At 40.0% G+C, this 12203-nt stretch overlaps 1 protein-coding gene across 5 annotated transcripts in view; it reads right to left on the bottom strand.

The window, feature by feature from the left end:
• prrc2b (proline-rich coiled-coil 2B) overlaps positions 1-8945 on the bottom strand; it is a 50748-nt gene extending 41803 nt beyond the window's left edge. For 3 of the 5 annotated variants that reach the window (XM_057819467.1, XM_057819469.1, XM_057819468.1), the window contains exons 1-9: positions 8761-8945; positions 6548-6726; positions 6121-6295; positions 5938-6040; positions 1960-2023; positions 1745-1888; positions 1296-1615; positions 1085-1209; positions 851-1014 (exon numbers count right to left, since the gene is read on the bottom strand). In XM_057819467.1, the coding sequence (XP_057675450.1) occupies positions 851-1014; positions 1085-1209; positions 1296-1615; positions 1745-1888; positions 1960-2023; positions 5938-6040; positions 6121-6295; positions 6548-6662 (1210 nt within the window). In that variant the 5' untranslated portion in view covers positions 6663-6726; positions 8761-8945. The remainder of the gene's footprint in view (positions 1-850; positions 1015-1084; positions 1210-1295; positions 1616-1744; positions 1889-1959; positions 2024-5937; positions 6041-6120; positions 6296-6547; positions 6727-8760) is intronic. The other 2 variants (XM_057819470.1, XM_057819471.1) reach the window with 1 other exon arrangement.
• Between the last annotated feature and the right edge of the window lie 3258 nt (positions 8946-12203).

The following is a 12203-nucleotide window of genomic DNA, read 5'->3' as shown; positions in this document are numbered from 1 at the left end:
GGGGTGGAAACATCATGCTTTAGAGCTGTTTTTCTGCAAAGGGACCAGGACGACTAATCTGTGTAAAGGAAAGAATGAAGGGGCCATTTATCGAGAGATTCTGAGTGAAAATCTCCTTCCATCAGCAAGGGCATTGAAGATGAGACATGGCTGGGTCTTTCAGGAGGACAATGATCCCAAACACACAGCCAGGGCAACAGAGGAGTGGCTTCGTAAGAAGCATTTTAAGGTCCTGGAGTGGCCTAGACAGTCTCCAGATCTCAACTTTGTAGAAAATCTGTGGAGGGAGTTCAAAGTCTGTGTTGCCCAACGACAGCCCCAAAACATCACTGCTCTAGAGGAGATCTGCATCGCGGAATGGGCCAAAATACCAGCAACAGTGTGTGAAACGCTTGTAAAGAGTTACAGAAAACATTTGTCCTCTGTTATTGACAACAAAGGGTACATAACAAAGTATTGAGATTAACTTTTGGTATTGACCAAATACCGTAATTTCCCGGATATACCGCGCACTTTTTTCCCCCAAAATTAACTTGTAAAATCATGGTGCGCATTATAAACGGGTACATGGATGGAGACAGAAATATCTATATATATATATATATATATATATATATCTATATATATATATATTTTACATATATGTATAAACCGATTTTTTTTTTTATTGACACAGCCACATTGTGTTGAAGAAACGTATGCGGCGATCCGTTGCTGACCATTAAGGTACATGACGTCACCATTTTTTTCGGTAATACTTCACAAACAGATCATTTTGAAAGCAGCACTGGACGGTCTATCACCATCAATTGCAGCTAAAGAATTAATGTTGACTCATTGTATTTCTTACCAGCCCATCCATCCTCACAGTCGTTGTCAAGGTCATCCAGATCTTTCAGATCCTCGGGGTTAATGATGGCGGGTCGCTGCGGTCTGTCGCTGGGCCGACGGATGGGCTGGGACGAGAGCCGGGGTGCCGTGCGGACAAAACGGTTCTCTCTTCGAATGTCGCCACTGGTGGGTAAAACCCACATTAGCCTCAAAGCAATAGATGAGAAATTCGTCATGTAGCAGATGCACATACTTGACCAGTTCAGGTTTAGCGCAAGTCTGTCTAAACGTGGGTTTGCTGTCAAATCGGGCTGGTGCTGCAACAGTAGCAAGAACATGGTCTGTACCTGAAGTTTCACGCGTCTCTTTGGAGCACATCTGTCAACGGAGGGAAGAGTTCAGTTCAAGGCAAAAACAACTGATAGGAGTTGTTGAGTTGATAGGAAATGCTGGTGTCTACGTACAAAAGCTGGCAACATGTCATGGTAGACGGCATTGGAGGTATGGTGGAGCTGATGCTGCAGGGCTGAGGGGACCACTGTTCTGCGGAGAGGCTGAGCGGGACGCAGGGAGGGCTCCTTGAGGTCGGCGCTCGGCGTCTGGACGACTGCCGCAACGGTGCTAGATGAGGCAGTGCTGGTGGCGGAGGAAGGGTGGGACGTGGCGGGAGGGGTGCCCGTCTCCCCCGGGGCGGTGAGTTTGCCCTCGAGGTCCGCTGGCAGGCCAAGAGTCAGGGACGAGGGCTGGAGGTTCCTGCCGCCTCCTTCCCTCCAGCTGGTCACATCTTGACATGGACAGAGACGCAGCAATGAACAATAAAACGCATTTTGTTATTTGAGGACAGCGCTCAACCACACGTTGAGCTGCAAATGGTCTAGTCATTTGCGATTTTTGTCACGAGGGCGAGACATACTCTGCGGGCGGAGGCTTGGTCCGGGCCCATACGACGGATCGTAGCCGCTTCTTTCCTTGCCAGCTTTGTCCTGTTCTCCAGCGGCCTTCAGTGTGGGAAATTCCTCGTGAGAGAAGGGCTGAAGTCGGTTTAAGGCCCTTGAACCTAGAATGGCGACACACAAAAAAACTCAGTAAACCAGACAATATTTTAAGCCAAAGTTTCTGCCGACTCACCATCTTGCTCTACTCCCTTTCCATTTAGCTGGGCCCATTGCTTTGGTCCACCTGTGTTTATGTTCTGTGGAGTGGAAAAACAATGTAACCATATTGGAAACTGAAGCTGTAACAACTAATCAATTAATAAATAAGTTGCAACTAAAATTTATAATTGATTTTTGCCGGCAGCTATGACAGTCCCGTTTGGGTCGTTGTTTGCATGTAATGTGAGGCTACGCGCGCCACTGATTAGAACAAGAGAGAGAGTTCACTGTTAAGCTCAGGTTGGGTTGGTAAATCAATAATATTATGGAGTTTCGAGAGTTAGATTGTCTTTTGTGTTGTTCGATCCAGTGTGCTGCCGTCAGAGGTGAGTAAATGAAGCCAATTGTAATTTTTGTATTCTTTGTTGATGAGATGTTACTACTTAGCACGGTGCGCTTAGCTAGTTAGCGAGTATGCTAATCAGCGTGTTACGCAAGGGTGCCCCAACTATTCCACATAGGGCCGCAGTAAATGCTAGATTTCATTCTAACAAAGCAAGACAGCATTTTTTTCACCAATCTGGTGTCTAACAAGTGTAATCAGTTGATTGCAGTTAATAGCTGCTTGTTATGGCTGAAACTTCATTGGTTTAACTGTAGATGCTCGATCGGTAAGAGAAAAAATCAGTACCGAATCGTTGAATTAATAGTCCGATTAATCGATTATAAAAAAATAATCATTAGTTGCAACGAGAGGTGTGCAAAATTTCCAATTCTTAAATTATTCGCGATTCGGCCATGGAAAAACGATTCACAAACATCCTAATTCCGATTATGTAACTATGCCAGGTACTTCAGAAAACTAAAAAGCAGTCAGCGCGCTCTTCGAGACGCAACGAGGAACGGACCGAGATTAAAAATGCTCAACTCAAGGCCCTAGATAAAAAAACAATAATACCTGACTGCAGCCGACAGCAGCTACAAACAACGCCCAGTTGCTACAACAGTGCTTCTCAATTATTTTCTGTCATGCCCCCCAAGGAAGACGTGAATGTTTCGCGCCCCCCCAAACTCTCTGCCCCCACTGTAAATAGTATCATTTGTCTATAAAATTACTATTATAAATACGCATCTGCCTAACATTGTGTCCTTTTTTCTCTAATAAAGAAAAAAAGTAACATAGATCAACTTATAATAAAGTATAAGCATATTAACATTGTTTTGTTTATAACAGAGAATACTTGACGTGCATCAATTTGCCTGAATTAAAAAAAAAAAGTCACATCCAAACTGTAAAAAATACATTTTTGACATTTGACATTTTTGACCATTTGATACAGAAAAATAAAATGTAATAAAATCAGCAAACAATAACAAATTAAAATTGATTAGAAACATTCACTCATGAGGACAATATGCCAAAAAATTTGACCGAAAAAACAAAACTGAAAAAAAGAAGAAAAAAAAAAAAGTGTCGTTGGACAGGACAGTTTTTATTTTTGCTGCTCACAGTATTTACCTCCTTTGCAATGGTGTGGAGTTATTTAGCAAAAAGCATGCTAACAATGCTCACTGGATTACTGATATAACACTGACAAAGCAGGACGATTGTTGGCAATATTCGGCACGTTTTCACTGAAAAACAATCAAGCGGCTTATCAATGAGATTGGGGTCTAATGTCTTTAAGTGGCGTCTTAATTGATTTGGCTTCTGGCTGTCCGCTATAATTATTTTTAGACACAGTAAACAGTGGTCTTTCCTCATCACCCACTATATTAAAAGTCAAAGCTAAAAGGCAAACAGCACGAAAAAAGCGCATTCTCGGCGGCCGAGGTAGAACCGTAGGTGAGGGCGGTCGTCGTGACGATCCCAAGCCGAAAATGGCACTTCTCGGGCGGCGATGTGAGAACCGGTGTTCTGCCAAAATATGCTACATCGGCGAAACGTCCTACATTAGTCGAATTTGACACCTAAAGTACTACCGTGCGCTCTAAACTTGTTTTGTTTAGATGCATACAGGAATAACGTACTAAAAAATGCCTGCAGAAAATACTTAAATGTAGTTATATCAAATAAGGATGGTTTAAATACGCTACGTGACTAATGTGGTCAACTGCTTCAAAGCTAACACAAAAAAACACAATGGTTAAAAGTATGAGAGGGTAATACATGCAAAAAGTATCTTTGAGGCAGTGAAAAGGTTCTAAATAACTAAATAAAAACAAAAATAGTTGAGTACTTGCCGCTTCTAACCGATGTGCGCATGCGTGCGGATGCATGCGCAAGCGCCCTGAGCATTGTGTAGGACGTTTCGCCGCGCAGTAAGGAATGGCCGAACACCGGATAAGACAGTGGGTCGCTGCGTGAGTGAGTCTGGTCGGAAAACGGCTTTCGAAAACGGCGGTAGCACACTGCTCTTCATATCTATTTTCTGTGTGTGCTGAGTGCTCTTCCTTAGTTCAAAAATACTGCGCGCACTCTGAAAATGAGAGCGCCACTGCCACCTACTGAGTGGATGTGCAAGTACACTTTATTCCAGTACGGCAAAAAAAACAAAAAAAAGCATGTTTGCCGAGGTCACATACGCCCCCCCTGGTATCGCTCTGCGCCCCCCCAGGGGGGCGCGCCCCACTATTTGAGAAGTACTGTGCTACAAACTACGGCCACATAATGCTACGGTAGATATCACATGTATATAGAACTACATGCGAAATGACAGACTCGGCAGCGTTACAACATGTATAAACAACTGGACGCGAAATGACAGATTTGCAGGCGTAAGTAAACAGTCGCCATCTTAAAATAGTAGACTTCTCTGGAGGCTCTGTTGTAGCTAACCTAATTAACTTTTTATGTAAAATACTCTTAAATTGGCAAAATCTTGACTTGAATCTATCTTTACATTATTAAACAGTTTCACACATTCAAAGTAGACAGAAGGGAAATTGTGGAAAAACGGGAGCAATTTTAACAACTTTAACTGTTGATTGACAACATTAAATTAACTGAATGTAGTTTAAAGCTGCTGCTACATAATGGGGACTTGAGCATTTTATTTACTGTTTTGAACTGTTAACTTGATACTGAATTAGTAGTTTATTTAAGCCTGAGAGGATTTGTGTACATTTTTTGAAACTAATGTATAAAACATAAAAAGCAGCTAATAGCTGGGGAGGGGGGTTTGGGAAGGTGCATTAATAATCGATTTATAATCTAATGGTAGCCTTTGAATCGTAATCGTAATTGAATCGTTAGGTGCCCCAAGATTCCCACCTCTGGTTGCAACCAGATTAGAAACATAGTTTATGACCCTCCCATTGGGCCTTTTGGTTAATGGCGGAAATTCGTTTTTTATAGTGACAATTTACGCCAAATTCACATGCAATAAACCAAGTTATCGTTCTAAAAGAGCGTAACAATATATTCTCATAGTGCTCATTAACTAGTATATTGAGCACTGTTTCTAACATTGAACCATTTTAACCTTGCAGGTGTCCACCCTTAACTCTTTCAGTGCTTGACAATGATGGATATCCAATGAGTTAAATTTTGGGGTCAAAGGTCACAAAGGTCAGAAAATGAATTTTGTGATAAATAGGCTAAAATGTTATCAAGACAATTCAAATTTGTAGAGTAAGCCATATGGTGAAAAGCGGAAAAGTGATATTTGAGGTTAAAAGGGGAAGGAGTGTCCACGCTACCAAATATTGCAATGCTCTGAATTTGGCTGCTTCGTATGTTGAACTCACTTGTGCTTGAATGTATTGCTGTGCAACAGAAATTGCTTCAATGGACACGTTTCCATAATGGGAACATGGGGAAACAACTGACTTTACTATAAGGTTATACAACCCCGCTTTTCAACAGTGAGCTTTTTCTGTTCTTATTTAAGTACTTGACGCAGATAATCTTTTCCCTTCCCATTTCATTCTTTGCCATTGATACTAAATACAGTCCTTTAATATACGTACATGGGTGTTGCACAAATGACGCTCAATTAACTATACGCACCTCCTGATTGGCTACTGGCGGAGGCTTCTGAAGATTGGAGACTGACTTCTGAGAAGCCAGCTGCAGCTGCGACTCCGGCAGCTGAGGTATTGATGCACCAGAACTATAACGACAAGGAAAAAATAACGAGCCATGTTGACCGACGCTCAGAAAGATGCCATGAACCGTCGGGACGCTCTTTACCTCTTTTGATCGGGTTGATCCGGCTTGTTTGCCCATCCTGTTCCGTCTTTCGGGACAATAATCACGTTGGGATCGTTTCCTTTGTTTTCAGACTTCAAGCTCGGTAGGTGAGCGGGCGGGGGCATGCGCCGGGCTGCGGCCACTTTGCCAAGACTCTGCAGGCCATGTCGCGGAACTGTTTGAGGGAGCAATGCGGTTAAAGCACAAAGCCATGCTCACACTTCAAAACAAGAGCTAAACTACGTGTAAAAAATACTGTACATTTTGAATAGCAAAAATTGGAGCTGTGGTTTGTTGAGAAAACGGATATGATTTCACTTTGAATTTGCGTTGATCTTAAAAGCAGTAATGCAAAGTGATACAAATGACAAATGTTAACACAGTATAAAACGTGCATCATCATCAATATATCAAAATCATAAGGTACCTGAGTTTTTCTGAGATTCTATTGATTTTCCCTTGTACTTGTCAAACAGGCTGAGTGAGGAGTACTTGCTTTTCCCATCCTTGGACTTGGTTATTTGCCCCAAACGATCGGACATTGCGATGTAATGTCATCGAGTATGGAAATGTGTCTTTGCGCCTCCTTCCAGTGCTTTTCTTATTCTACATCAGAGAAGAAGAGGGAAATATAAATGATATTTTTAAAAAAAAAATCCAGAAGAAATGTCAATTTTGGATACAACTCAAATGTTCAGGGATTCAGGGGAAAAACTGAATACATTCATTGCTTTTACAGATATTTATATTGGGGAGGGGGGGCCTAAACTCTGATGTATTCACTTTTTACCCACATTAGAAATTAATTTTACAAACATAAAATCTTAACATTCCTACCCATTAAACAGGCCATTGAAACAATCTACACCTTGAGAGCGTTAGACGTCCAATCCATTTTAACTTGGAGGGCTCAAATTGATAGGATATTTACTAGCGACTAACTCATTTAAATTCACAAAAGCATCAAGCACATCCAATCAAGTAAATTTTGACCAAAATAAATCTGGAGGGTAGTTATTTATTTGTGATACTTGTAACTAATCAAATAATGTAGTCATGTCCGAGTCTCAGATGGAGAAGGACCGCGACAGATTGAACACGTACGGAAACTGTAAACAGTGTGTCCTATTTTTTTTTTACCCATTTCAAACACATCAGCATTCATGTGCCAACTATATACACAAAGCGGGGCTGACACAAATCTGTCGTTTTTTTTCCATTCAAATATTTTCTCCATTAGCAGAGCTCTAAGAAACGTGCAATTTGCATACTCAAAATACTTTGTGCAACCTTATTTCACATGAAGGTCATTCATACTCGGTGTTGTGACTATTGCTTGAAGTTAGGTACGTATCGACTGATAATCGGGATGAACCTTCTGCTCATGTTCGGATAGGGTTGATGGCTCAGAGGTCCTCTGAGGATGATTTTTCATGTGGTGTCAGTTTTCCTATTCTAAGAAATATATAGTATTTAAACTTTTCCTGTACGAGTTACGAGTTGTTGCTTTTTTTAAACCCTTACAGGGCACTTATTGTACTCATTGGTTTCCACTGACTGTGCTTGACGTCCAAACTATTTAGGCTGGAAGGGGTGAATATACGTCTACTGTTGTCAATGGCAAGCAATGACTTAATTTGAGAACACCTATTCCAATGAAACACACCGTAATCTGGAAGTACCGGTAAATCTAAAATATTTCTTTTCCTGATCTTTTCCAACCAGAGGGACAATGACACAATATACTACACTCGGGAAAGCAATCCTTTTTGCTTAAAAGCAGCGGCTGACGTGATAGCATTATGACGTCACAGATAAACACAAATGTCACGCCAGCCTGCTCCTGTCAACATATTGACGTCTAAATCTTCAACTTTCACATTAAATCGGCCAGAAAGTGTGTAAAAATGAAAAGGAGGAGCTTAATAAAATAAAATGGAGGCCCTTGTATTTAAAACTAGCTAAAATAGCAGGCCCCGCAACAAGGTTGTTTGTCAAACTGTGAAGGAAACCGAGCGTGACGTCCGGCCAGCACATAACAAATGTCATATAACACATTTACAAGGTAATAACGTGACAACATTTCAGTCAAAACGACACCAAATGTTCACTTTTAAAGTTTTTGGGGTGTCAAAACAGGCGCCTAGCGACTGCCGAGCTAGGAGGCTAACAGGCTATGCTAACTCAGCGGCTAATTGAAAATGTAAACATTCCAGCATTTGGAAGATTACTACTGCCATATTTGGACTGTCAAAATAAAACCACAAACAAAAAACTAATGGTACATTCGACCCAAAAGTTAGTGTTTATGTAGGGGGTTGTTGGGATGAAATTAACCAGGAGGAACGACTATCCCGTTGGATTTTTAGAGCTTCATAACACAAGCCTGAAACACAGGCCTGGGATATTCGCTACTGTATCTGCAAAAAGACGGCGATATCACTAGGAAGCCGCGCGTCAGAACCTTGCAACGAGTCTTTCTCCAGGGGGAACATTTCCGAACGGGGTCGAATGGCACCGAAGCCAAACTTAAGTGCAAGACGATTAAAAATGGCTGCTGCCCAAAAAGAACAAAGCGACAATAAAACCCAAGCGAGGGGAAGACGGGCCAGCCGAATCGTCGCTCGCCCGTAAACATACCGTTTCGACGTCCGTCTGTCTTGCGGCAAGGCTTAAATGTCCGTGAAATGTCGTCGACTGGAAGGATGGATGGCAATTGGGAAGCCCGAGCTTTCCGAGGATTCACTGCCGAGGTGTTGTTGCTGGGAGTCTGGGATCGTACCCCGCCTGCGAATGAAGGGCCGAGAGGGAGGGAGACAGTCAGGCTATGCGCATGACGTCAGCGGCCTATGTCACGATCCACTCGTGACGACATGTCGCAAAAACATTAGCTTTTAAATAAAAAATCTGGAAAACAAGGCGCACAAAAATTGCATACATTTCCCCCCCAAAACTGTTCAATTTAGTTCCAATGGCCCCATTTGTTTTCAAGTAGAAAAAATATGACCGGATATTAACAGTAAGTGACCTGAAAAAGCACCCAAATCTACATTAAGTGACACATTAATTATTGTTGTTATTATTACTATTATTATTATTATTACATATACATCCCAGACTGCAGATGCAGCTGCAAAAAGAAGTGCCTTGGTCTCCTTTTCCTCATCCTAATCCATTTTTGCCACAAAAAGTAGATGTTCTGTATTTTTTTCACTGTTTATGAAAAAGATTGCGTGGATCTTTTTTGGTTTTTTGCATGAGAGGCATGGATAATTTATATAATTAAATAAACTTGTTGACACTTATTGTAGGTTCCAAAACGTAAAAAGCCCCAGCTCGACGCTCTCTTGGCCTGTCTTCCTCACGCACGCTGGACAGCGGCAAAAAAAAAAAAAATACTCCCAATGCTCATGTAGTTCGTTCCTTTAATTCCAACAAAAAAACTACTCCGCAGAGCGACATCCAAACGCAAACAAAAGAGCAAATGAGAGAATGAGGAAAACGAAAAATTATCCACTTTGAACGTTATAGCCATAAGCGGAATTTGGGTTTGTGGTAGGGGGGGGCACAATATGATGACCCCCGAAACGCAGTGTCAGCAATAGAATTAACTTACGAGAATATTTATAATAATAAGTTGACAATGAGGGTTTTTTGTTTCCCATCATTCTTGAGGGGAATTCTAAATCAGGCTGCTTAAGCAATACTTTTCGCCAAGATTGTCATCCATCAAATTTGCATTTGAACACTTAATTTTTCATCGAAAAAGTTTTCTTTGATTGAAGCAATCCTTTTTGTGTTTGGGCCATATTATGGGTAGGACATTTGTGTCTAAAAGCATTCAATCCCAAAAAAAGTTGCTTCAATCAAAAAAGTATTTTTAATCAAAGAAAAAAAATCATTTGAAAAATAAAACTGTCCTCCCCTAATTTTTTTTTGTGTGAAAATTATATGCAAAGCAAATGACCGTCTAAGGTGCTAGTCACATGATCTGTTCGAAAAATCATTTGGACCCGTTATAAAAATATATTTTTTTGTTCATTTAATTCATTTTTGTTGCAGTTTTATTGCTTTACAATTTTATATATATATAGGAAAATCAATTACACGCAATGACAGCTTTTGGCCACCATGGGGGGGCCTGTCCCCTCTGGCCCACCCTTAAAATCCGTGCTACTGAGCTACTTCCGCATATATCTTCAAACGTGACGTCACAAGCTTACTTCCATGAAAACCAAATGAACAAATCACGATTAACATGAATAATTAACGAAACTGTTGCTTCTACAGAATTATGATAATATAACAGTTATCCTGTTTTGGCCAGCTGAGGGAGCCAAACAACCACCATGTCTTTATTTGAGTACAATGATTGTGAAAAAGTCTGAGACGTTAAGCCAGCGGTCAAACAAAGCTGCGGTTCTAGAGCCGCATGCGGCTCTTTAGCGCTGCCTTAGTGGCTCCATGGAGCATTTACAAAAATGTTTGAAAATGGAAAAAGATGGGATAGGGGAATATATGTTATGTTTAATATGGTTTCTGCAGGAGGACAAACATGACACAATTCATTAATATTATAATGAAGTTAAACTAAACAAGGATGCACTGCAGGGAAAATAAACATTTAATCATGAAGGCTCATGATGTATTTGTAGCCAACTTTGTCATTTTGATAGTAGGCTAATATAGCTATTGAATTCATACAGCATGTGTTGCCTTCGTTATACTGATTTTATAAGGCTTTTGATTTTTTGCGTATCCAGATATATTGGTTGTTGTTTTTTTAATATGGTCGAATATGGCTCTTTCAACATTTTGGGTTGCCGATCCCTGCTATAGTGAAGCTCCACTATAACACCATGACCAAGGTGCTCCAGGGAAAATTTTGCATAGGGCAGCAAATTGTTTCGGGCCGCCTCTGCTAAAACCAACGGGAAGTGACCTGTAAGTTCCCTAAAATTAACAAAGTAATGACCCAAGATGAACATTAACAATGATAGATGTCCAAAACATTGAAACCGGGAGGGATGACTGTGAAAACTTATCACTAATGGTGTTGCCTGACATCCAATCCATTTTGACTGGAACTCTAAATGGATTGGACGTCTAGCGCCGTCAATGGCAGCCAATGAGTTCAATAAGTGTCCCGACAGATTAATATTCAATTACAAAAGGGCATTACATATAAATTTGTCAGTTAAAAAACTATCTTTTTTTTTTTTTTTTAATAATTTGAGTGACAAATTATGATTTAATATTACACGCTTTGTGGGGTGAAAATATGAACATAAAGTATTTTAAAATGTTTTAATCATTTTGTTCCGATACAAATACACTCTATTTGTATTCATATTAAAAACTACAGTACAGTGCAGTGTTTTTCAACTGATTTTGTTATACCTCATGAAATCAATACTTATTAACATGTAAAGCTAATACATCTAATTATGGAATAGAATAGAGTACAGAAATAAAAATATTTATATGGAAGAGGCACCTTTTGAATGAATGAAATGTGTATATATGTAATGTTCGCTAGAGGGAGACATTGTTTCATGTGTTCCTATTTTTACTTGATCGAGTACAGTATTTTAAATTAATTATGAAAGTACAGTACTGTATATGAAGTTATTAACCCAAAGGCGTAGGTTTGGCCTCGACAATGGTAGGGACGTTATAACAGCTTAACCTGCATGTACACATTTGATGGAGAAGGGACATTAAAAAGACCAAACAGGTTGGGTGAATGGGGTCAGGACTACACATCTCACAAATAGGAACCTAATTAATTGATAGGATAAATGATCAATGCAAAATAAATCTTTATTGACTTACACTAACTTTCGTGTGTGTTGGTTCAGGTGATACACCGTTCGATTCAAACCTTTGTTTTCAAAAACTACTAAAGAAACATTTTGAAAACTTCCAAAAGAAATGACTGGATTTTATTAGCAAATATAAATTGCAATATTTTAACATAACTCAAATTATATTAACATACACAATAAATACAAATTTCTTAATAATCTCTTATTATACATTTTTTACAAAAAATAACTATTTGTCTTAAGACCACTCAACAT

This window comes from Corythoichthys intestinalis, chromosome 17, assembly GCF_030265065.1.
Source record: "Corythoichthys intestinalis isolate RoL2023-P3 chromosome 17, ASM3026506v1, whole genome shotgun sequence".
Taxonomy (NCBI): domain Eukaryota; kingdom Metazoa; phylum Chordata; class Actinopteri; order Syngnathiformes; family Syngnathidae; genus Corythoichthys; species Corythoichthys intestinalis.
This window is presented reverse-complemented; position numbering and strand designations above follow the sequence as displayed.